Source organism: Lutjanus erythropterus, chromosome 2, assembly GCF_056507025.1.
Source record: "Lutjanus erythropterus isolate fLutEry1 chromosome 2, fLutEry1.hap2, whole genome shotgun sequence".
NCBI classification, from domain to species: Eukaryota; Metazoa; Chordata; class Actinopteri; order Lutjaniformes; family Lutjanidae; genus Lutjanus; species Lutjanus erythropterus.
In genome coordinates this window covers 29,207,768-29,234,882 of record NC_139318.1, presented here as the reverse complement: position 1 = coordinate 29,234,882, position 27,115 = coordinate 29,207,768, and the positions used below count along the sequence as shown (strand labels likewise).

General features: G+C 39.0%; 1 protein-coding gene across 1 annotated transcript; it reads right to left on the bottom strand.

Annotated features, from left to right (window-relative positions):
* Positions 1-872: 872 nt before the first annotated feature.
* On the bottom strand, positions 873-26,837 carry mmel1 (membrane metalloendopeptidase like 1). The gene is made up of 24 exons (XM_084736536.1): positions 26,692-26,837; positions 18,329-18,505; positions 16,380-16,418; positions 15,986-16,045; positions 15,700-15,861; positions 15,523-15,603; positions 14,017-14,112; positions 13,336-13,454; positions 11,920-11,985; positions 11,369-11,503; positions 10,991-11,080; positions 9,762-9,898; positions 9,577-9,670; positions 9,361-9,489; positions 7,941-8,039; positions 7,763-7,846; positions 7,571-7,674; positions 5,983-6,041; positions 5,727-5,846; positions 5,425-5,558; positions 5,212-5,277; positions 3,317-3,412; positions 2,726-2,802; positions 873-1,199 (listed from the first exon to the last, which is right to left on the bottom strand). The coding sequence occupies exons 2-24, from the start codon at positions 18,483-18,485 to the stop codon at positions 1,100-1,102; spliced, it is 2,304 nt and encodes a 767-aa protein (XP_084592662.1). The 5' UTR covers positions 18,486-18,505; positions 26,692-26,837; the 3' UTR covers positions 873-1,099.
* Between the last annotated feature and the right edge of the window lie 278 nt (positions 26,838-27,115).

Genomic DNA, 27,115 nt, shown 5'->3' with positions numbered 1-27,115 from the left:
TATCTATGTATCAGCCCAGAAATCATGTAAAAGGTGGAATATGTCAGCAAACGACTGCATCTCCAAACCTGTATCTAAACTTGGCAGTAACAAATGCAATAAAGTGATATACAGTGGTTTTTCATCATAAGCACTCTCCAACAGGTGTTTTTCTCACTATCTAAAAAGTAGTAGGCCACCAATATTTTTCAAAACATCTGCGATATGGTTCAGCATGACATACATATACATTTCTGCTGTGAGTATTGAGCAACAATCATTGGCAGAACATGATAAAGAAACTTAAAAAAAAAAATCCTCCAAAAAAGTACTAAATAGCTTTGTAAATTTTAAATATTTATCCACTCTGCAAGTGTAAAAACATTGAGAGCCGCGGCTCTCTCAGAATGTTAATTTAAGGTTAAAGCTGCAAAGATTTAACAGTCTTAAAGTCTTTAGATAATTTGTTTCATGTAACAGTGAATGAACAAACTCTCAGAGTGTGACTAATTCTCTTGTAGCTTTACTTCAGCAAAGCCCAGAGCTTCCATTTGTTTCCTACTCTTCAGTCAGACTTAGATTTGTTCACTATTGTTTCTTCTGAAGTGGCACAATGTCTTGAAAACAATACAACAGAGGAAAGACACCAAGGCAACTCAGTGCCAAATGTTAATGGATAAATCACAAAGATCTGCACAAGAGATTTTTTTTTAAAGAATTAATTCAATAAGGGCTGGCAAAGCATTTAAAGCTAGCCATGTATACTTTTACCTTTTCACAAGGTTTTCTACGTAGCCTTTTTATTCATGTACCCACTTGTTACTATCGTGAGACACAGCAAAAAAAAGAACAAGTGACCTACTCGTCCAAAGACTTCAAACTTGAGACGATACTCAAGCAAGTTTCTTTTTTATAATATATACTTGCTGCAAGTTTTCAAAGTAGGCTGTCATCCACTTAAAATACATCTACAGTATATGCAAAATATCTGTGTCATCATCACTCTGCCCCAATTAAATTGGAATAAGCAGGATGTCTCTGTGGGTTTAAGATGTACAACTTGTTCTTTTGATTTGAGTTGCCCGTGTCAAGAAATAAATATCTAAGGGGTAAAATTTCTCTACCAGACACGGCACTTCAGCTCGGGGTTCATTGGACTGCCTTTTTGGCACTGGAAAGCTTCTGAGAACGCTTCAAAATTCTGGAGAGATCCAAGCACCCTGAAGACAAAAGAAAAACAAAACATTATCAGGGTGATAAAAATCTCAAATATGTTACGAATGCCAGAGAAGCACTGCGAAGTGTGAGACCAGCGTCTAAGTCCTCATATTAGGCTCAGTGAATGGAGCTGCACTGAACCAACACCCAAATGAGTTGTGCTTTGCCATGACAAAATGCTTTTTCCAGTGGGAGCATTAGGTTATTATTATATTTACAGTGTGGTGAATCTGTAAATTTAATGAGACAAAGTGCCAGCTGAGTCTGCAGAGGTGTATGGCTGTACAGAGACTGGAGGAACCATCCACTGAGAGAGTAACATCAGTAAAATTTGACTTGATCGTGACTGTAGGAAAAGACCATACTTAAAACTACGATAACTGATTTTTCTTTGGGCATGTTGACGTCAACACCTTTAAGGTCATACGGCACACTTGTCAGCAGCTGCTGCTTTTTTATACATCCAGCAGTTTCGGCGCAACATTATTATTCATGTGGAGTGTTTCTGGCCACCAGGCGAATGTAAGTATTCACTCTTTTTTTAGCTCTGGTTTTGGTCTCCACTGTCTTGTAACAAAAATATACGGTTCGTTAGCTGCTACGCTCCACTATGTTCACCTGCTAGTTGCTAATTTTGGCTGGCATTGTTTGCTTCGCAGGTAGTGTATATGGTAGGTTTTTGGAGCATTTTTTGCTTTAAAAAATAGCTGCCTGCTGCCCAAAAGCAAAGATATCAGAGCAGTAAGACTGGAAAGAATAGATAAGAATAGAAAACCAAAACAATGAGCTGAAAGACAGTAAAACGCTCCACAGAGTGCAGGGGAATTGTGGGTGATAATTCTCTGTGGATTCTTCACAATGAGCGATACTTTTTACACAGAATTAGTCTGGGATCTATTATTAATTTGAAAATATTAATTACAGACTTTCTGGCAATCTAGGACATTTCAGCCCTGGATGATTTGGCAACACCCATAGTTAGTGGTGGTAACAGCAGATGTGATTTAATCATACAGGTCACAGATTTCTGGGAGGCAGCAAAACAAACTAATTAAAACTAACATTTTGATAAAGAAGTCAGGCAATAATTGGCCTTTTTCCATCATTCTGTGAACAACAGTGATCTGATGTTATGCTGCCCGTGGCCTGAGTCTGCAAACAGCAACAAACAGTGAGAGCAGCTGTCAGTTAGAGTTACCAGGCTTACATGTTGGAGGTGCAGGTTTTTGCCAGGTTCACATTTTTTCTGCAGAATTGGGCTGCTATTGAAGTGTTGCCATGGATGAATTTTTTATCTGCTGCTTGGGTGGACTTATTTTGCATGCAAAATAATGAACTCAGCACATCTCTCAATTTGGATCTTACTGTGAAACTTTTTTCAACAAAAATGTATTTACAACAGTAGATTCCAGATCCTATTGTACTCATCAATAGAATGGTAGTTCAGTCATTGATTAAAATCCATCAGACTACCTATGCATTATAATATTGTTATTGGTTTCAATCTGAGCACATCACAGCTCCTTACCTGTATTCTAAGGGACTGTGTGAGTCAGTCTTGATGGACTGGCTGGCGTACTCAGGCCGATAAGCACCACACCACACCTGGAGAAAAAATGATTAGATGAACAGAAAGTAAACTAGTTTTAAAAGCAGTCATTAAGAGTTAAAATTTCACCTCAAATATAACGTCTGTTTATTCTACATATTTAAAGCACTTTGTATCTAATAACTCTACTAATGCCCAGTTTTAATATGTGCAAGTTTGGTGCAAGTTGTTTTAAGAAATGTTGAGATTCGTTACGGGTGTTTGGCCTGTTTTATTCTTGATGACAGATTGACTTATGCTTTACATTCCCTGGCCCCGAGATGCTCTTTACTTTGGCAGCTCGTCTCCTCCCCTATGTGTGGAGCTGAACACTCATTTGTTCTGGGATTGCTTCAGCATCTCACCCCCTGACCCTGGTCTTTGTCCCAGTGTTTACTTCTCAGCCACTGAAAAATGCACCTTCTGAGCTTTGGCTCTTGACTGCAGATGGAGAAATGGTAGTCTGCCCTCTGTCCCCTGAAATAATACACTCAGACATAACAAACATGCGTCCTCATTGTTCTCACTCACTTGGGCAAAGTTAAGAAAGAAAAGTTGCTTGTGATCCATGTCTAGACCAGGTAGACGAGGTTCTTCACCCTCCATCTCCACCCACTTTAAATAAGCCTGTAACACACACAGACACACACACACACACATGCACATGCAAGCATACATAAAAAAGATTTCAGATGTGTTTCAGATGTTTATAATAAGCATTTTTGTGTTTGTCATTGCTGCTGAAATAGTGACATATGGTTTTGTACTTTTGCAACTAACATCTGCTAAATATGTAGATGTTTATCTTATGTACAATATATGGCTTGACTTCTCCTCCACTCCAACAGTTTATCAACATAAGAACAATGCACTGACTCACTCAGGAAGTGTTTTCAGTCAGTCTGCGTTCTCTGTTTTAACCCCACTAGAATAAAACTCCATCCAAGCAGCTATTAGAAAACTGAGGCCATATGACAGAAACTTCTCCTCTTAAGTCTTAATAAGAAAATCTGATCTCATCTTGCTTCATCCTGTCTTATCTCAGGCTTGGAAATCTTAAATACTCAATCTAACATTGTTTGTCAAGTTTTATCTTTGTTACCTAGCAACCAACACTACTTTTCTCATCTCTCAGAGCTAAACAACTTTGTAACTTTTGGTTTTTAATATTCAAACATACTGTAACATATGTTAAAACAAAAAAATGGAGCAAAAACAACAATGAGCTCGTAACTCCAAGACAGATGAGTTAGAAGTTTTGGTGACATCTGTCAAGAAATTCACACATTTCTGAATATCTATATCTATACTGAATATCTTTGGGTTGTGGGCAAAATACAGCACTTGAGGACACCATCGTGAGCTTTAGGTAACAGTGATCAACATTTCTGACCATTTGCTAATATTTTATTGACAAAAACAACTAATCAATTAATTGAGAAAATAATCTACAGATTAATCAACAATGAAAATAATAATTACTTACAGCTTTAGCAAACACTACCATTAGCTAGTTGATAAATTAGCTACTACTACACAGGGAAAAGTGAAAATAAGGACAGGTTAAGAGTTATCTTAAAGTTGGGAGAGTTTATTTAAAAATTTTAGTAAGTTCAGATGATTCTGTAATAGACATTTCCTATATTAAGTTAGGATAGGAACATTAACTTAAAAACTACTCATTTGTGATGGCTTTTTTCCAAACAGTTAAGATAGGACCTGCAAATTATGAAGTTTCTATAATGCGGCCCCTGGACTCCTAGAGTTTATTTAGAGCTCATGGCTAATTAGTACTCAGCTCTATCAGCACTAAAAGACAGTTACACATTACTGTCCTCAGTCTGTCTGTGCTGATCGTCTCTTGCTCCCACCTGGCGCTATCTTTTTTATCTCCAGTTTAGTGTGCGTACTTTAGTATGTGCTTCTGTCTTGCTTGTCTTTAAGATAATGTCTAACAATGCAGCACAATGTTGTCTTATTTAGTTTTCATTTCTATTAACATTTTATTTGTTTTGCATGTCTTGCATTATCAGCCTGCGTGTTTTCTGTTTTAGATAGCACCTAACAATGCAATATGAGGGTTTCTGTAACATTTCCAGTAACATTAATATTCTCTTTTCAGCTGCGACCAGCAACTCTAAAATTCACTCCGTCAGTCTATCGATCGGCCCACAAAATTTCCCCAGGACATTTTTTCAAGTCTTCCTTTTTCTTTGTATTTTAATATTGCAAAAAAATGTTGTGTCATGGATTATATATCATTGTATTACTATACCTTGACTTTATGGTGTTGTTACATAGTTTTTATGGTGACTTTTCAACATCTGTCCAGGGACTACAGATGAAAAATAGCCTCTTGCACATTTAGTGCAATGTTTATTAGTAAGTACTGCCCCCGTTAAATAAATCAATAAATAAATACAAACCTTATATGCTTGACGAACTCCTCCATTGTCTGCAATGTTCTCCCCCAAAGTGCTGATTCCACTGACCTGCAGCCACACAGACAAAACCATGAACACACACCAGCATGAAAACACTCATTCTGGTGGTCACTTAATAATATACGGTTAACAGTGTCGGGGATTACAGCCGAGACAAAACGTCTCATTTCATACGTGCCACTGACTGCTGCTTACGTTTTGTCCCCCTGCAAGCTTCCAGTTGAAGTTGCCATACTGTTGCACCATGCACTGTGACTGCTCCTTAAAATGCTCTGCAGAGTAATTACTCCACCAGTTTAGCATATTACCATCCTTGTCAAAATTACGCCCTGCAAAGGAAACACAATGTATTATGGAAAGTAGTGTTTATCAAACACAGTGCACGTAGCCTATCAGGGTCAAATGTTGCAAACAGCAAACTCAAAATAAATTGTTGTTATTTGCTTTGTATTATTTGGACTTTCCAAAATATCCACAATGAGTCACTCATCTCTCACCATTGTCATCAAATCCATGTGTGATCTCATGTCCAATAACCATTCCTATCCCGCCGAAGTTGAGGGCCTGGTGCTGCTGTTTGCTAAAGAACGGCGGCTGCAGGATTCCTGCTGGAAACACTGCACAGACAAAAACAACAGCGGCGAAAACACAATAGGTAAACAGGATTACAATGACAAGTAAGCATGAGAAAAACATGTTGTGTTTGTCACAGAGGCTCCCAGCGGCCATGCCGGTTGTCGTAAAAGCTCTTACCTATCTGGTTTCTGTTCGGGGAGTAGAATGCATTCACCACAGCAGCACCGATGATCCACCTGAGGAGTGATTGGTGAAGGGTTTATAGTTGTTGAACATACAATACGGTAAAATCCATACACAGAGCATCTTTGCATCACGAAACAAAATATTTTAAACCTTCATTTTTAATGTTCTTCGGGGATTACATGATGAGAACCCGCAGCATCTTTCTCTCGTCTCTAAATGTGCAGCAGGACATTCAACGCACCATTTTAGAAAATCTTTTGTGTTGCATTTTGGCAGAGCACAACCCTGTTTAACAGAAGGAGCAAAAAGGTAAAACTGCTTGTTTACCAGGAATGTAAATTTACTGTTGCTGTCCCGTGAAAACCACTTATCCCCAAATTTGGTGATTTTGATTTTTTAAAAATAAAACTGATGGAGGGAGTGCTCCTTTATGAGTTGAAACAATTCTCCCATTTCTTATGACAAGCTGACATTTTGGAGATACATTAATGGTCTTGATTAAAAGCTATGAGCCCAGTGATTGCAGAGTTTTGTAAATATATCAGTAAAAATACCTCATAAATCATAGAAAAGAACATTCCAGTAGTCTTACGATACCAGATAATCAATCTCTCTGAAGGATCCTGATGTCTGGATCCCAAAATACTTGAACCCACTGCAAAATAAATAACTCACTTCATTTTACTTGCTAGTACATCCTGAAAACTCCTCCCTATTAAAGATACTGGATTAATGGTTTAAAATCATACCGTACTCTGAAGAGATCTTATATGATGTACGGAAAAGATCCACAATGTTTAGGAAGATTTTGGGGGCCTTTATACGCAAACAATCCTGGACGAGCCCACAGGTGTTGTGACTTTGCTCAAATTGGCCACAACAAGAGGGAGACACACCATGTTGAAATTTGAATGGAAGATATTTTGCGTATCAGATGAAATCAAATTAAAATGTCAAATTAAATAATTTTATGGGGTGTGGGAATCAGTGGTGTGTGGTGTGAGTGTAAAGTGGTGGGTGTTGCACAGTGCAAAACAAAACAAAAGGATAACTAAAATGACACACACAAAGCAGGGATGAGGGGAGCAGCAGAGAGAGGAGGTTAGCTGCCAGGCGGGACTTAAATGTCCTGGAAAACATCAGACGCCACAGGTGTTCAAGATGACCTAATTACCCTCTGCCAGATGACAGCGGTCACCACATTACCTCCACTCAAACGTGATGATCAAAACTTTATTGCTTTTTTACTTTAATCTGCACCTAATTTTATTTTATATCCTCACATACTTTGAAGCAGATTTCACTTTTTTTTAAATCGTTTTATTGTTTAATACAACTTGAAGTGCAAATGTTTGTTTTTTTTGTCTGTCCATGTTGTCATTGTTATTTTAAAGGAAGAAAATGTTTGCATCGTATGTTTCTTGGGTTAACTGTTTTTTACTTTTTTTGTTTTCTATTTTCAGTATGACTGATTTTCATGTAATCAACCTAATGTTTTATGCTGCGCAACACCTGAGAACAAGAGCTCGTGTTTTAGTAAAAAGGGCAGCTTATACTGTCAGATGTATGAACAGCTTACAGGTCCGGGTCGACTGGCTCTCTGAGCTTCTTCAGGCTCTTGTGTGCTTCAGACTTGAGGTTCTCCAGGATGTTCTCAAAGTAGTGCTGTTGACTAAAATTAAGCTGGGAGGAGAATCAGGACAAATCAGAGATCAGTGCATCTGTCAGTTATTTACAGAGTGTCCTGGAAATAGATCCAGTTCTTACTTACATGAGAGTACTCCTGGTCCAGCTTCTCGTTGCTCTCCTGCAGAATATGATCTGGGTAGCCGATATGCTCCTTGATGGCCATGGCCTACATGAGACGCAGAACAGATCAGTGTGATTACACCTAACATATAATTGAATGTACACCCTTATTTTCTAATCGCGGCCACTTGTACTTTTACCTTCTCTCTTGCCTTCTCCTTTGAGGGAGCGTCCATCCAGCTTAACTCCTCCAGCGTTTCCACGTACGCCTTCTGGATCTTACTGATGAGGTCACTGACCTGTGCACAGTGTAATCATAATCACACACAAAAAAACAAGCCTTCAAAAGGATGGAGCCCCGGGTAACACATGCTGCATTTTGTGTATAAAAAAAGATTTTGCACATGGCACATAAAGAATATTGTAGGCACATAAAGTGCACAGACGAAGAAAATGAAAGTGAACTGATTGTGTTTCACTTGTTGTCTTTGTGATAAAATTTCATCACAACAGTGTCACAAAAGAGTGTTAAGCAGGGAGAATTATTCTAGATTTATTGTCTTGATTTAGTGGTACAATAGGCAGATCATGAGACACTGGGCCCCTGGGCAAGGATTTATAAAACGTCCCTCCCCTCGACAGGGCAGGTGCACTGACATCCAGCCAGCAACACAATAATCCACACAATTTATGCCAACAGCATATTAACTAAGAACTACCTTCATCGACATCTTATTATCTTACTGGGGCCCATATTGCAGTCTCTCTAAAGCCCCACAGATACACTGAGAGGATGAAACACTCACTTTGAGTGTATCGTGATGATTTTTTTCATGTGATATCTTCAAAGTGATTGTTTTGGCTATTCCTTCAGTTTTTCAGTAGGACTTTTGGGGCTCTGTTATTGAAATCAGTCACTAAACCCTATATGCCCTACTATTTAACAAATAATGCAAAGTTAATAACAGCGACCTCACGCAGAGGCTCAGGCTTCAGGGCCCCCTGAGCCCTTGGGCCCCCAGGCTTGTCAAGCCTGTTGGGTAATCCCCTCATGAGTGGCTGCATCTGAGGCTCTCTACACTTTTAGCATACCATTCAATGACAATGCAGCATGTGACCGTTACTGTTTGCATTTATTGTCTGATGGAAACTAGGCAAGGCAGCTATGTTTATAAAGCACATGGAGGTAGATTCAAGGTGCTGTACAGAGAAGGTAAAACAGCCCAACTCAAAGTTAAAAACACAATTATAAAGAGCAAAATAGAAGATAACTCTGTTGGAAATGAGATAAAAGGGTGAAAGAAAACAAAACAAAGATTTAAAATAATTGTATTATAGTAATAAGACCTTAGGTTTTTAAAATATTCAAGTAAAAGCACTTGAAAATAATAATATTTTGTTGTCTGGATTTAAAAGCTGCAATGGTTGGGGGGATTCCTAAAGCTCTCAGACAGTTTGTTCCAGTATTGTGCTGCATAATGACTAACCTTGTTTTGCTTTTTTGTTTTTTTGTTTTTTGCCCTGGGCACCACTACTATTGGTAGTAACTGGTTTCCATGCTGAGAACATGATTTCATATTATTTCTCTAAAGTTAAGGGAGTTTATGGACCAGAACTCACCATTTGTTTGCTTTCTCCAGCAAATGTCTCATGCACATACAGAGCGCCAACTGCATTCTCCATGCTGCTCTGCACATAACGGACACATTCTCGCCACCAAGCGTCCTCCACAGTGGTCCCATAGAGAGTCTAACCAGGCACAGACATACACCGTAATTTAGTTTTTGAATAAGTCATGTTAATATGTGCTGTTCTGTTGCATTGTGTTTGTCACACCTTCCTATATCGGGCTCTGGCATCTTTGAAACGGCGGCTCAGGCTATTGACTCTGTCAATAATGAGCTGCCAGGTGAGGTAGTTCTGCATAGTTCTGCAAACAAACACGGTTTAGATTAGACTGCTGCGCTGAAACGCAGATATTCTGTAATAATTTACACCTGGCCTGACACTGTTGGACTGACCTGACGCTGTGTTTGGAGAGAACGTCATTCATCTTCTCAAGGTAGGGAGAGCTGTACACCACCACCTCCTCCTCTAGCTGGACTTCAATGGACACACTGGACAGCACACCTTGAATAAATCGTGTCCAGTTAAAACCCTGGAAAACAAAACAGGAGATTTCTATGTCTATGTCTGCTTCATAGAAGATGTGTTCATTGTACACGTGGTTAAAATTACATTGAATGCCTGTTTCTGTCTTATTAAAAACTAGTAAACTGTAAAAGAAGAACCCTAAATTGCCACTTGTAAGAAGTAAATAATAATACACAAAGTGTCATTATGTACAAAAATAACAGACAAGGCAGAACCATGGTTACCAGTAGTCTTATAGACCGTGTTAGCTGTTAGCTTGAACTATGTGTAAGGTTTCTGTTGTACTGTTTTAAAGGGACAGTTCAAGTTTTGGGGAAATACATTTAGTTGCTTTCCTGCCCAGAGTTAGATGCAAACATTGATATCATTCACATCTCTGCATTAACTATTTAGCTGAAGTCTGCAACTGGTTTGTTTAGCTTAGCATAAAGGCTGGAAATCAGGGAAAACAGCTAGCCTGGCTCTGTCCAAAGGTGCCAAAATACATTTACCGACAGCACTAAAGCTCACTAATTAAAATGGTAAATATAACAATTCATTAAACAAGATACAGTATATGTTTATTCCGCATAGCAACCAAGGATCCACTTCTCTTTCAAAGATGTAAAAATACAAGTATGTATCATTTTCACGTTTCAGTTTTTGGATGGAGTAAACAAACAAAGAGAGGTATAGTATGCTAAGCTAACCCAATAGCTTCAAATTTACTTTACAGACATGAAAGTGTCTTTTTTTTATCTAACTCATGGCAAGAAAGTGAAGATAAGTGTATTACAGAATCAGGTTTATTCCTTGTACATATGAGGAATTTGCCTTGATGATTTTTGTGCAGTAGAAAAATATAAAGAATGATTAAAAGAAAGTACTGCAAGTCAAGAGGCACAAAAAGAAAATGGAAAATTGACAATAAGATATGGGAAAATATTATTATAATGATACACAGAATATGTTATTTTCATGAAAGGGCTATACTGTTTTGTGCAAGAATGTGCAAGGTGTTAAAGACAAGGTTAAAGATACAGTAGTTAAGTTATCTGAACCAGCGACCTGCTTACACCTTGTCTGATACACAAGAAAGCTGTGAAATGACACTTACATTGAAGCTGAATGTGCTCTGCAGCTCTCCAAGTGTCATCTTATTGTAGAGAACAGTGACATCTTGGCGCTCCTCTGCTGGTGATGTGGCCTGTCCAGCAACAGGAAGGAAAGAGCCTTCTATAAACTGATGCCTGGTTATATATATTCACATTTTGCTCTGCTTTCATCAGCAAAGTCTCATTCGTCACATTTTTGACAGGCATTAAAAAAAAAAACAGGTTAAAAGCTTGGCTGATCTGCTATATCTACACTAAATGTAGCCTGGTTCTCTCATTTACTGGAAGCAGAGAGGAGGGACTCATTTTTCATCTTGTCATTATTAATTTTCCTTTGCGTTCGTCCCACAATTCCATTTCCTGTTGTGGCTGGCACTCACGTTGGCAATGTCTGTCTCCAGCTCCAGCACTTGCATCATTTCCTCCCACACACGGTCGTCATCCTGAGTCAAGTTCCTGTCCTCTCGGGTTATCTTTGCAATAGTAACCATGAAATGGAGGTAGGCCTCGCGAACCTGCGGTGCAATCACAAGCTATAAACCTTTTTGATTCCTTAACAGAATTAAGGTGTCAGATCAATGGAGGTGAATGGAATTATATGTGTACCACTCAAATAAAATGACTGGAAAATGACTAGAAAAGTCAACATCCAAGTTTTCAAGAAACAAATTCATATGGACAATTTCTTGATAGAAGAAGAAGAAGTTGATCTGATTCAGCAGTAATAGTGATGCCCTCTCTGTAAAGACGTGTTGATTTCAGTTGAGTTTTTCAAGTATCGTTTTTAAATGTTGTTAACACCACAAACAAAATCCCATTCACCTTCAATTCTTGACAAATAAAACCAAAACGATCGGCTTGATTAGATACCCATGAGAGTGAAGTCAGAAAACATGTTTTGCATGTGTGATTTAGATGAAGTGATTCTCACCCGTTTGTAGTTTCCATCATTGAAGTAATAATCTCTTGATGGCATTCCAAGTCCTGGCTGGTCAATCTAACCAGAATAGCAAAAAAGAGCAATTCAGTATTTTTGCATGCAAAATAATCATTTTTATATTTATGTTTTGGTGTGATTTTATTAGTGTGATTAAAGGATATGGCTGGAATTATTCTATATTTTTTGTCAACAAATCTTATTAAAAGACTAAATACACTGAACTGATCCTAAAGTATTAAAGTCTATATAGCTAAGGGTTATTTGTTTTTTCCTCCGCTGTTGTTCAAAGACTATTAAAACACATCAATGAGCTACACTGTTTCACTAGTGACATGTTTCTCCTCGCAATAATGTGTGGTTCAAAGTGGTTGTGTCCAGAGGGGAACCCCACACCCAGGAAAGATCTTGCAAGAGTGATCATATTAACCCAAATTATTTATGTTTACCCAAATTAATTATGTTTTCCTAACCGTAACCCTAAGTCTTTTCTGTCCCAAACCTTAAGCAGACTTCACCACAGCGTTACATAATTAGTTGGTATAAGTTGCGCAATGAAGAAACAACACATACAAATTTTGTGAGAGTTTTGCAAATCAAGGGTTCTTTTCTAGACACAACCATGGAAAGTGGGACAAACATGACATCTCTTACATCCAGAGCAGTTTGTCAGTATTTTGATTGAGAAAATGAAAATAAGGTTGTAAGCTGTCTGTGTCAGAATAAACTCGTGTATAGTTATTTGACTGGAGCAATGTGAAACCATATTCAGCACAGGCATGTGGACGTTAACCTGCAATGAGAACAGACGCCTGGTGCTAGCACTGCTAACATTAGCCACAGTTACTTGGCAAACCAAGATGACCGTTTTCTTACTTTTAGGCTGGCTGACTAGTATAAAAGTAAATTTCCTTTTAATCGAAAGGGAAATTAGTCACTGAAAATGGTCACCAACAAATACACAGTTCACTCTTATTTGATTAATATTTGCTGAAAACTGCTCCAGTTAATTGGAAAGTATTCAGCCATTTATGGAAATGAAGCAGCATATTTGTGCCTGTTTTTAAAGATTGACATCTTCAGTAGAAACAAATGGGCTTAGGCTGAGAGCCACAGACAGAAAATTTGGTCTTTTCCTTTTTTCCTTTTTCCCGCTATTAGACAGCAAAGCAGACAGGAAATTGGAGAGAGAGAGGGTATGACAGGCAACAAAGGCTGCCAGCTGGAACCGAACTGGTGATGTGGAGCACATGCACCATTTGGCTAACAAGATACTCTAAAGTTGGTCTTCTAATGAGATTTGGTGACAATAATACAAATATAGAATAACACCAGCTTTATCTATAATGACTCTATGATGACATAATGGCTGTAATCTGTTATTTGTGCTCATATAGACAGTGATCTTACATATATGATATGGCGTCGAGAGTCACGGTCATCCGTCCACACATACATGTCCAACAGAACCTTCTTGTGGAAACGAGCGGTAAGCGTTGCCAGTGTGTCTTCGAGGCTCCATGCTTCCTCTGCATTAATAGGAAAATAATGACACCTAATGACCATACATACTGCGTATATACAGTTGTCTTCCTGTAAAGAAGTAATTAATAAAACAGGCTGCAAGTATCCAGCCTCTTCTCTGCCTCTGTTGCTCACTGAACTGGACTCTCTGTGTAAATCTGTATGTGCAGATGCAGCTATGTGTGGTTAATTCTGTTTGAACCACTGTCCATGATTACATTTAATTAAAGTGGCAGGAGCCAGGAGCTCAGGGAAGAGCAGAGTAGACTATTTAAAGCATCCTTCACAGTCCTGAGTGAGGACTGCTCCTCTGCCCACTCATCACGCTCCCAAACTCCACACCTGACTGCTCAGCTGAAGAGCCTCGGCCGGCCTCTTGATCCCGCCAACAAAGCTCGTACTCAGCAATTCACTGAGAGTAAATATAGCTCCACGCGCTGTGTGTGAGCACATGTACTTGAGTAGGAACACGAGTGCTTGTTGGTGTGGATGCATTGCATATGCACATTCATTTGTACAGAACAAACTGTAAACACTATTCAGAGTGTGGTTCAGGGTTATCTCTACCTGTAGTGGTGTTCCAGTCATCTGACGCCACAGGCCAGTCCCCGATACTGTCAATGAGCTTCAGAAGGGGCTGCGAGTCACGCTGCTCTATGAGGCCTGCAGGTGAAATACCACAACTCATAACAACGGTATAGTCTGTCTACTATTCATTCTGTTAGACAATGTGCCTCACTGAGATTAAAGGTTAAATTTTTTATCTTTGAAACAGCAGTTGACAAAAACAGTCTCACCACAAGGATGAACTTTAAAGCTGGAGTGATGGATTTTTACATGTAAATGAGCGTGCATTAGATTCAAGCCCTTGCCAAATGAGTTCACACGAGGCTGATTTAACATATCGCTGCCAGGGTTAGGGTTTTCTAAGTCCAGGAGGTAAATAAAATTGTAATTGCCTCCTGGGCCCAGTAATTAAATTAATTATGTAATTAGAAATTATTGTTATGTACTGCTGCTGAGTACTCAAAAAATGTGATTTAATAAGAAAGACTAAATTAACTGAACTTTAACACCAATGACTTGTGACTTCACTTGGACTTGAGCATTTTGACTTTGATATACTCGATACCTTCCCCGAAGACCAAAGATTAAAAAGTGTGTGAGTCAAAAATTGTGCCATGATTGAATTAATTTCCCTTCATGTCATGAATCAACTCGTGGTAATGCTGTTCATTCCCAGCAAGTCAATACTTAATTCCCCAGATCAGCTTTGTTTGAACTGATCCAACAGTACCCAGTCAAGTTGCAGGAGAGAACCATGAAGAATTTATGTTTTGTTACTGAGCTCAATTTCAAGAAAATGATAGAAGACAGAAGACAGCTTTGTTCTCATATGAAAACTATTTGATGCTCAACAAAAAACAAATTTCAGTCTGCAAAACATGCTGGCTGAAAATTAGAGGCAGAGATGGTTACACAAAGAACAGCAAGTCGAGGCTCTGTTGTTAAAATGGCATTACATTTGCTGAAGAGAACATTATGACTTAGGACTTGAAACTTTAAAGTTGGGACTTGACTTGAAACATGAGTGCAAAAACTTGAGACTTACTTGTGACTTGCAAAACACCAACTTGGTACCATCCTGGTTTATTATACTTCCTAACTCATACTTACTTTGCCATACTTTGGACAGTATGATCATGAAATATATATTAAATTGTATTTTATGACTGCTTAAAGGGCTACTTCACCCAAAAATCTCCTGAAGGCCCAACATGTCAAGTTGACTTTTTAAAAAAATGTCATTTACGCCATGTTTGTAGACTAAATCTTCACTGTAGATCCTTAGCTTGGAGATACGCTCACATACACATGCACACCACCTGAACAGAATGTGTGTGGTGTGATGGTGTGCAAACGGCATGTCACTTACACTGTTTGGGAGATTCTGCAATACTGTTTTCCTGTGAAACTCCAGCAGTGTTTTGAAGACTAACAAACAAACTGTTTTTGTCCATGTGCTTTATATTTTCTTACAGACTTAATACGTTGTAAAGAAAAGAGCCTTACTCTCATTCATGCAGGAGCTGTAGAGGATCTTTGCCTTCCTGATGGCATCTCTGTCTTGTTCACTTTCCATCTCAAGAACACCTGCAACAACAAAACACATGCAGACATTTCCTCTGACCGAATGAATGAACCCCACGCATGGCTCCGCATGCTGCAGCCCACTGGCCACCCACTGACCTTTGAGGACAATCTCCAGCTTGTCCCTCAGAATGTCAAAGACGCTGTGGCGGGAGCTCGTCTCTGGGATTACATGGCGCTCCAGCCAGCCCCCGCAGGCGTATTGGTAGAAATTATCACAAGGCTTCACAGACTTATCCATGTTCTGCAAGAGCCGCGCAGCTTTAAGGCATCACAGAGACAAGAGGGACAGGATGAAGAAGATTCACATGTGGTTTTTGCAGGGGGGTGACTTTGTTTGCAAAATGAAACAGCGGGAGAGCAAAGAGAAGACAGCCTCCCTCACCTGCAGTAACACAGTCCGCTGTTGTGCACACACTGTTGAGGCTGGAGCGAAACAGCTGGCCTGGAAAGATCAGTGTCAACATTAATGAAAAAGTATGTGCAGAATTTGACAGATTGCACCCCTGCTGAGAAAAGGAGGATGTTGTGTGAAGTATAAGGCTGATAGCCTGGATCTATGGTATATTCTCTGTGTTTGTGTGTGTGTGTGACGGGCAATGTCTATGTCAGCAGCGACTCTGTTATTTCACTTTTGTGTGGCACTGCTGATCAGGCAGTAAAGGGAATTACAGTATTACAGTGACTATCAGAGGTGCAGGCAACAAAATGACACATGGCCACTTATCCCACAGTGTGTCCTCTGTTCAGTTTACAGGCTTAAAGCCACCGACACTCACCTGTTGAGCTCCTGGACACACTTGTCCTGTTAGATTGTTCTAAAGAAACAGATTTTAGACAATATTAGACACAATAAAGAGAACTTTAATCTAATTCTAACGATGATTGCAATTGTTTTTATAGACTAGTTATATTTAAAGGGACAGACCAAATCAAAAAAATATTTTTCCTCTTACCTGTAGCGTTATTTATCCATCTAGATTGTTTTGGTGTGAGACATCGTGGCGGTAGATATGTCTGCCTTCTCTCAAATATAATACAACTAGATGTTGCTCGCCTCGCAAAACATACATTTGAAAAACTTAACAACAATGTCTCTTTCCAGAAATCATGACCTGGTGTACTCAAGATAATCCATAGACCTTGTTGTGAGTGGTTTCATGTAGAAACTATTTTCTGCCAAACATATCACCACACAGAAGGATGCATCTATTCATGGATGAGAGGCTTGTGCTTGAGACAAGGTGGGATGCAAACGTTATTGGCGTCCTTTTTGTCTGAGCTGTAACATGAGCACAACTGAGCTAGCTATCAGATACAGTTAGCGGGTGTATTTGGGTGGAAGAAAAATAGTCTCTACATGAAACTGCTCACACAAAGTCTGTGGATTATCAAGGTATCAAAATAATTTATTCTCATCATATAACACAGAGCTGCATAATCAAATGAGAGTTATCATTCCTTCCTTCCACGCACACATGCAGCAGAGATTAATTCAATTAAGAATAGAAGGATAAAGATATAAAACAAAACAAAATAGTATTAAATAAAGTAATATCTACAGTTATATACAGTACACACAGGAATTAATTCTATAGTGCATTGTTTGAATTTGCATCAGGTTAATGTAAATGGCAGCAACAAGATGGTGATGATAATATGGTTGACAGCTTCACATAAGAGGTTTGTGGACAAAGCATGTAAACACAGAGTCCCCCTCCCCTCGTCCTGCTGGACTCTCGTGTGTTGCCTCCAGTGTTGCCTCCTTGAAACTGATCGGACATGTTCTGGTGAAGGAGGTCTCCGTAAGATGTGAGCACAAAATCTCTGGTTTCCTCTAACTTGTCCCATTTTGTCCATTTCCTTTTCGTGACCGAACACTAGCCAGAGGCAGCCTTAAGTCCGAGCTGGCTTAGAATGGCTCTCATCCCCACTTTCCTACTCCCCTCCTGGGGTGGTTCACTGCACAGCGTTCTGCTGGTCTGGCTGGCTCTTGAAATATACTGACTGCGTTGTTTGATCGTCCCAGGGTCCACTGTTCTTTAATCAAAATCCTTTCCTAATGTGTTTTAGCAATACAGCTGAAAAAATAACAGATTAAAGGAGAAAAGTGGCAAAATTTGGAGAAGCAACCAGCCACAGCATCTACATCTACAGCTGTTGCCATATCTTGAGTAACCTGGTCATGACTTCTGGAAAGAGATGCTGCTGTTGAGTTTTTCATATTTATATTTTTTAGTTCTTTGAGCACCACAAGCTGAGTGCCATTCAGTTACATTATATTCAAGTGAAGGCAGATATCTCTAAGGCCAATATGTCCAAAACTCTGCAACACACGACAAAACAATTGAGAAAGATAAACTGCACTATAGGTTAGAGGAGATACAATCAACATCCATGCATTGCACAAAAGGTTTATCTGTCCAAACGAAAACTCCCAAAAAGAGCCCAAAGTTGCAGTCCTCAGCTCAAAGGTTCGGCCTGTGTGTGTGTGGTGCATATATTATACTGTCAGGCAAAAGCCTTAATTTGCTTGTTTGGTAACCTTTGGAAATCTCTAAAAAGGTCAGCCAATGACATATGTCCATCAGTATTGCATAAAGCATGTCATTGTCACATTTGAGAGCGTTTTCTATGGTCAGGATAATTTGCAAGGGAGACACTTGTCATTACTGCTGCCATCTGTAATATCTGGATCTTTCCACAGTGAGCCTGACAGAGCCATTACCTTTCACAACCGATGTGTAGAGGACTACCAGCCCAGCCAAGGCACAGCTGACCAATAGCAGCAACACGGACAGACCAATCTCCGCAACAGTCCAACGACGCTTCCCAGGTTTACTTGATTTCTCCATGATATCCATCTGGCTTTCGGATTTGCCCATATTCCTCCTGACTGCCGGCTCTGTGGGAAAGACACCGTTGGAGTGTGGGATGGTCCAGGCAGAGAGCTACCAGTGTGTGTGTTTATGTGATGGAGTGTGTGTATGTGTGTGTGGGCTGTGCAGTGATCCATCGGTAAACTGTGCCAGCTGACCTGCAGTGAGTGAGCCTCAACTGCTGAACACCTACAACAACTTCACTGACAGGAGTTGTGAAACTGTTGCTGTCTCGTTGCAGGAAAACAGTTTGTCACACCGCATGTTGTTCATCTCTCAAGTGATGAAAAAAAATTCAGCCTGAGTTTAATCTTTATAGCCTTTATATCACTGTATCTATGAGCCTTTTGGATTTTTTTCACATCTATAAAAATTATGATCATGCCTTTATAAAAACTAGCAAGTAGTTGTAGCTAGTGGACCCTCTGTAGTCTCTCTGATCTATTTATTTATCATTAATGATATCTCCAGGTCAAAAGCCAAAATGATTTAGGTGATTTAGTAGGAGAGAAAAAGAAAAAGCTGAAATGTCCCTTTAAGAACAAAATACTTGGGCCCTCCCCAAAAAGGTAATTTTGAAGGCTCACAAAATGTCACGAGATCAGAAGAAAAAAGATAATAAACAAAAATAAGCCTTTGTGATGTGAAAGTTCTTTAAAAGAAACAACATAAGCAGGATAATGAGATGTTTGCTTGAGCTGCTCACATGTCCTGTCAAGCTGAGGGATCACCAGTAGACATTACTTTATTTTAATGAACACAAGTCAAAACAGTTTGGAATCACAGATACAAGGCGCACATCATTGTAGGGGTTTCACAGAATAGTCAACTAGCCGACAAAACTTCTAGTCAATACTGGGCCTCATTGTAGACCAACCGTTCATCTGTGGTCAGCCATAAATAAACACAATTGACGGTATTTAGAGAAAGAAATGCTCCTGCTATCTCTTCTTGTTGCTGCAGTCAAACAGTATCTCTAGGTCAGAGGCGCTTGCTGGAGGTTTAGTCCTAGCAGATCAACGCTCATTTGTATTTGTTTTTTATGAATACAATAATCATGAAAGCCCTACATCTATGTTTTATGCTAAGATGTTTGAGCAAGAGACATGAGTCTTATCTCACCACGTGTTTAAAAGCCAAAAACTTTCCTGCTAACTGCAAGGAGACCTGTCATAGGCCAGTATCAATTAATGGAATCTACTGTCCATTTTGTAAAGGTAAATTGGTAGCTGCTTTTACATACACTGATCAGCCACAACATTAGAACAACTGACAGGCGAAGTGAATAACATCTCCTTCAGTGGTACCTGTCTATGGGTGGGATAAAGTAGGCAGTAAGTGATCAGTCAGTTCTTCCAGTTGATGTGTTGAAACAAGGAAAAATGGGCAAACATAAGGATCTGAGTGACTTTAAAAAATTGTCATGGCTAGATGACCGGATCAGAGCATCTCCAAAAGGACTGCGGGTCTTGTCGGTTGTTCCCAATACGCAGTGGTAGGTACCTAGCAGTGACAAGTTGTCCAAGGAAGGATCGTAGGTGCTCCATATTTGATCAACAATGTGGTTTGTAAGTTTGATCTCAATTTTGTGAGCCCTGTGTGTTGCACTGGACTTAATCACAAGTTATCCCTGCATTTTATCATCCGTTTCACTCTAAATGGGATCATAATTTACAAAATGAACATCATGCTGTATTGAAGAAGACTTGAAACTAGTGGTTGAGACTATGGACTCATTAGGAAACTGTTTACGGAGGTCATAAATCAAGTATGAAGTGGGGTCATTTTTTCATAGACTTCCATACAATAACACTTTTTTTTAGCAGCCATAGAGTTGCCCCCTGCAGGCTATTAAAGAGAATGCAGGTCATGTCATGTTTGGGGGCCTCACAAAATAGTTTTCAGGGCCACCACCAGACTGCACAGTATTAGCAAAAGCAGCTTTCTGCAAACTGCAAGGAAACGTGTGGTGTAGTCCAATATAAATATAATGCATTGTCCAATTTGTAAAAAATAATTTGGTGACTGTTTTTATATCATATCCATGTATTGTTATACTTTTTTTTTTTGTTGAGTTAACAATATACGTATGTGTAGCTGCAACTCTCCATTATGGCATTTTTCCATTCTGTATTTGAAATGGATATAAGTCTATACAGACATCAGAAAAAGCTCTCACATATAAAAACTAATATTTCGTTTTGTCCATATGGCCCATCTCTAATGCCACATGATGCCTTGGGTGGTTAAACTGATTAGTTTATTATAATATTGATGGTTCTCCAGGGTTCAGCCCACCTGTTTTAATAACTTGACCATATTTAATACATTTTGTTCATTTGGGACACTCCACCATTTCTCACTTTATTATTGAGCTCCATCTGTTTTTCAGGACAGAAAGTTGTCGTGTAGATTGAATGTGACATTTATTCCGGAAACAATTTGGCCCAAACTAAATTAATCATTAAACTTACTTTCACTAACCATTTGTGTTTGAAATATTTGACGCACACACATGCACGCACACACCAGAACTCTAGCCGTAAGCCTTCTTCCAGAGAGCTAATTTCTATGCACAATAATTATGTATGTGTGAACACAATATTGCAAATGAGCATTTGTGCAGGGGACAAAACGACAATCACCCGTGGCTTTCAGCGGCATTGCTTCGCATCTATTCACTCTGCAGCACCTGTTTCTCCATAACCAGCCCCATTGCCCTATCATTAGGCCTGACAGGGGACGCGCAGTAAATCAGAGGTTCACACTGCTCAGCCCCATTAGCCCTTCCTGATGAATACTCATGGGCACATATCTGGCACTACAGTGATGAAGAGCAGGCAGGGGCTTGTTAGAACTGCACCGACATCCTCGGCATCAGACTGCACAGAAACTGTCTCTGAGGCAAAATCCTGTTATACTGCATTAAAGATGGGCTGTACTTTATGGAAAACTGTGCAATAATGTGCAGACGACTGTGCCATTACAAGATTTGTCGTCCAATAGGAGAAGTTATTTACATCTTTAAATGTCCTCAGATGGCCGGGCAGCATTTCTGTTTAATTTCTCCTTGTTCTCAGGACAGGACACAGGCAGAATATTAGCAGTTAGTTACTAACAGGGATTTCTAATTGTATTTCTTAACAACCTCAAAACCCATGCATATTAAATCAGTGGCTCATTTCCATTTCAATTCAGCAAAATGGAAAAAAAAAGACCAACAAGTTAAAAAACAATATCTTAATATTTAAGCCTTGGTGAAATGGCTTTATAAAATGTTTTTCTTCCTAATCAGAGCAAGTAATCATACTCACCAGCCGCTGGTAAACGCTAGATCTGAAACATTAGATTGCATTTTGCAAAAAGTATAACTTTTTTGTATTTTCTTCTTTGCACAAAGATGCATTTATTTAGAGTAAACATATTTCATTGTGAACAACAGACATGTCATCTACCAATACTAGCCATTTTTCAAAATTTTGGACATACTGAAAATTTACATAGCACATTGTTACTTTTGCCCTTCTCTGTTGGGATGAAAGTTGAATAAATTGCCCACAAAGCAAGTAAGCATTAACTATTACTGGCTCATAATGTTCATTAATGTTTTAGTTAGCCATTCAAGCAAACGAGCATGTTATTCTCAAATCAGTTTATTTAAATGTTGCATTTCTATAAAATTTCTCCGGTGGGTCCAACTAAGTGTATAATCACCTCTTACTGACTGCCCACTGACTGACTGTGTGTGCACACACATCTGCACTGACGAAAACTCTGCTGGTCTTCTTCACACTAATTCTGGTCATTTCCAGCAAACATTATGGGAAAAGAATCTTTAATAATAGCAGGACAAAAAAAACCTGATGCTACTTTCATCCCTCCCCATCTCCATCAACTTTACCCTAGCAACAAAAATAAAGGCAAGTATGACTGAATTAAACCTTCACTGATACTAAGCCTACAGATAGGTATAACAGATGATATATATATATGTATATTTACAATTTAGAAAAAAGAAACATTATCTGAAACAGAGAAAACACTTCCATTTTGTTTTGTTTTGGGTTTTTTAACCTTAAAAGTGAAAAAAACAGTTTTCTCCTGTAACTTTGCGGCATGTTCCTCACGTCCATGTTACAAGAAAAAAGTTGCAGTGTTGCATGTTGCAACCGTTCCCCTACATTTTTGTCCCTGCTCTGCCTCTTCATAGTTTTTAAACATACTGGAATTTTTTTTTAAAGTAAAACTAATCAGAATCTGACTAAAAGTGTGTAGAGTGCAGAGAAGCAGCTTTTATCATGACCAAAACTGAAATCATCAAAGAGCATGAAGCATGTCTATGTTGATGTAATTTCCTGCATTTATAGTATTTCTACCATTACGATGACACTGGTCATCATATCTAACAGAAATAATGACAGTCTTAGAAGTTTTAATAAAAGATTTGAGCATTATCAATGTACTAAACCTACTGATCATGTTTTGTTTAGTTGAACATGCCAACAAATACAGAATACAAATAAAATATAGCTTGTCACCAAAAATCAATTCCTGTTTCTTTAGCAATGTTCTTTACTACCTTTTTTAACCTGATAATGCTCTGTGTTTAAATTCATTGGATTATTATTGCCTTTGTAACCTTGTTTTAATTCATGCAATGTAAAGTTTATTCTTAACATTATTAATAACTTATATAGCTTTGAAGTGTTGTTACTTTATTGTGATTACACATTGGGTATTTGAAATTTGAAATACAATTCAAATTTGGGTGAAAATGACAGTTAAACTCTTTGCGTGTGCTGACACCCTTTCCATAAATGAGGCTGTTGTTTTTCTCTATGGTAATGCAAAATGGAAAAAAAAAAGTAGTGAAAGTAGTGGGACGTGCCTTGGAGACAATCACACCGCGAAACCACACAAAATCCACAGAGTAATGCAATGAAATATTTTGGATTCAACACCACTGAACAAATCGAGGATGAAGTAAACTGTTTGCTTTACAGTAAGGTTTGCTGGAGGCAACACAAATGAAAGCATCAATTATACACAGTAGTTTAGGATTCTGTTACAAATTATTTGGAATTTGTTTTAACTTGCTTCATACAAATAAATTTATGTATACTTATTTATCTCATAAAATCGTGTTGGTAGTGGTACTTTTCCCCTAATGTTTACAGGTTACCCTGCAGAGATCCACCAGCCAGATGGTTTGAACAGCTTCCTCTCAGCCTGACAGACAATACCCTGGGCCAAAAACACATCTCACTGCTACTCACAGCTATGAGCTAAAGGTAACAGTCAACCAGATGAGTGTATCAACATTCATACAAACCAAGACAGACAGCCGACAACAGAATAAGAAGCTGCACTGACAGAGAACATGTGCCTCAGCTTTATGTTTGTGCACCACAGTGTGACACGGGCTTCATCCAGGTAAAAGTCTGTGCCTGCTCCGTGAAAACACTAAGGCTAAAGTTTCTCTTGAATTTTCACCTAAGTATGCCTTGGGGATAAATGAGTTGCATAAAATCACCATGAGGATTTATAAGAATGTTTGAGGGAAAACCCTTTAATGTCTTAAGTGCTTGCCCTTAGCTATTTAAGTATTCCCATATGTGTTGCTAGAAGCACCTTAGCGACCATTTTCCTCTGAAACTCTGAAAGAGACCATAACAGTCCCTTAAAAGTGAAATAATTTGTGGAACATAAGACGATGTCTGAATTTATGGTGACTGAAGAGGAGGAGGAGAGACCAAGGCACATTTTTCAGGACAGAAAAAACTCAACTGACACTATGAGCGATGTGAGCGGTGGGAAAACTTGTTGGAGAGAATATAATTGATTTTAGCACTAGAAACTCTGTAGCAAGCCAAAAGCAAACGCTACTCTGTGTCATATTTATGTTGGCTATATCGTTTTACTGAAGGGCAGTGTTTGTTGACCCCTGTCAATGTTTTTCTGTCTTCTTTCTTGCTGTCACAGTATTATTTTCACATTTCTTCATTACTTCATCGACAGTTCATTTCACAGCAGATTTCTCTCATTGATTTTGTCAGTCACGTCTTGCCATATCTGCTTGTGAGTATTTGTTATGGCTGGGTTAAATTTACTTTGGATTATGGGCTTGTGCTTTCCATATTCTTCAAGGAAATCATTATTATCGTCTTTTTTTTCTAGTTTTCTCTTTGGTGTCCATTTTGGAGAAGCTAACCAATATTAGAATGATGTGTGTAAAGCGCAACCATGGTAACTGAAGTGCGCATGTGCTGTATTATGACTGTAACTGCTGTGAAAGCTAAAGGCAAGTCTAAAATACTTAGGCAACTAGACAACCTAAGAGGTTTTATGCAGCACTCCTAAGTCAACCCTTTAGCTCAGGGAAATATTTTGCTTAAGAAACTTAAGTTTGAAACTTAAGGTGGTTTATGCAACCAGCCACTGGCTAAGAGGACAGTAGTAAAACACTGTTACAAGAATAAATGCAAAATACATAAGTAGACTAAGGTAACCGTCACATGCAAAACACAGTACAGACAATATCCAATTAAAGGCATAATATATAACTTTTTCCTGACCTTAAAGTGTGTGGTGGAGGTTGCTCAAGACGCTTTATTAACCCAAAACATCTGTATTTGATTTCCTAGGAATGAAACTCAATAATCAACTACATTTGTGGTGCATTTATGAACAGCGTGGACAAGTCCTACTGATTCTATCTTGAAATTGCATAAACCAGTATTTTACAAAACCATGTAAAATAAAGCAACAGTAAATTTAAAAGTGAACAAATTGACCATAAGTACTATTTTCCAGCAGAAGGTCTGACAATTTCAGGTCCGTCTGTGTTTCATGAGAAATGGACAGCGTATTTGAAAGCTTTTTGGCTCAGGTCCATCCTAACTTGGGGAACCAACACCTGTAGGAGATTGTGAGAACGCAAGCAGGACAGGTTTTGATTTCTACATATGTACTGTATGTACACAGGTGAGAAGGAACCAACCTGAGCAGAGGCAGAGCTAAAGAAATATTTGTGTAGGAAGATGGTGACATGGAGACTTTAAGGGTGGTAATCACAAACTATCACATATATCAATATTTGCAAATAAATGAAAATATTTGAACTCAGAAATATTATGACGCATAAGTAAAGCATTGGATAGAATCTAAAGGTGGCATTAGAAATCATTGAATTGTTTCATTTCCAAATCTTCAGACATTGTTTTCCAAATACACGTGTTTTATTGCAAATAAGCCCATCAATTAGCCTCAGATGTGGCCAGCACAGATCATTATATTACATGTGTTAGAGTTTCATCTCTTGCTGCATTCACTTGCACTTTTGGTCTTGTAAATTTCAGACCAGCTACAACTTTTCATACGTATATTTTGAAACTGGGGTGACAGTTTAGCGGCAGCTGCCACCCCATGCTTCACTTCTACATCCACCCCTGAACCCAGTTCATACAGACAACACACTGTCGCTCTTAGTCGTCAGTGAGAGGAGCGTGAATGCAAAAAGCTATTGATCAGGTCAGTGACACAGAGGATTCAGAACAGCTCGAGGATTAAAAATGTGTTCATTCATGGTACCGAACACCTCTAGAGTGACCGAATGAGTGACCTCAAATAACCATTCTCTTTCTCCCGCAGCTTTGACGTGAACAAGACAAGTAAGCATATTATGCGACGCATGAAACAAAGAGTTCACATGCCAGTGTGACGTGATTTAATCTAACAGGTCAGAGGTTCAGTGTGTCAGAAATAAAATCCTTTCTCTGAAAGTGAGACTAATCTGTACTAAATGTTTTCAGGTCTCCTTGTTTTAAGCACATTAAGATTACATGCGGCCGTGTGCAGTGACTGGTACTGTGCTTCTCTGAACTAAGTTTTCCAAACAAAACAAGGATTAACTCACAGGTCAGGCTGCCAACAATCTGCACAAGTTCAGTGTTATTCTCTTTAGCCACTGTCTATGTACCTTCAAGTCTATAATGTCAAAGGCAGAAACCACACCGACATGTACAAATAGGTTAGAAACAGCTACATATGTCTTCATGCAGCTTTTAGGCTTTAAAAAAATCTGTCTTGGGACTGCTGACAATCTGAGTGATACCTTAAATGCTGCAGGTTCAGGTGGCTTTAACTTTAATCACCTCCACTTTGGTACTTGACAACAAACAGGGAATCTAATCTAAAGGATCCAGAGGCTTACCTTTGTGTGTGGATGGTAGAAGTCCCTGAGCCGTTCCCCCCACAGCGGGCTAATATCTCAAACACCCCTGCTGAGCATCCACTCAGAGCTGGTGTGTAGAGAAATGAGTCTGTGCTGCGGGTTGAAGGAGACGTTATCCAGTTCAGTCTGCTGCTCAGGGAATGAGTGAGGCAGCAGAGAGAGAGGGAGAGCATGAGACAGAGGGAGGGAGGGAGGGAGGGAGGGAGAAGAGGGAGAGGTGGCAGATGGGAGGTGATAGGACTGGATTGTTTTCGATTAAAGTGCTGTGATAAGAAAAAATGTGAGGGGCGTGTGTGTAATAAGAGGTTGAGGTGGGTTATTGTGATATGTGTCTACCTGAGGGGTCAACAGGATCAATTTCTTTTCCTCACTGTGGAGGGTCCCCAGCTGCTGAGCAGAAAAG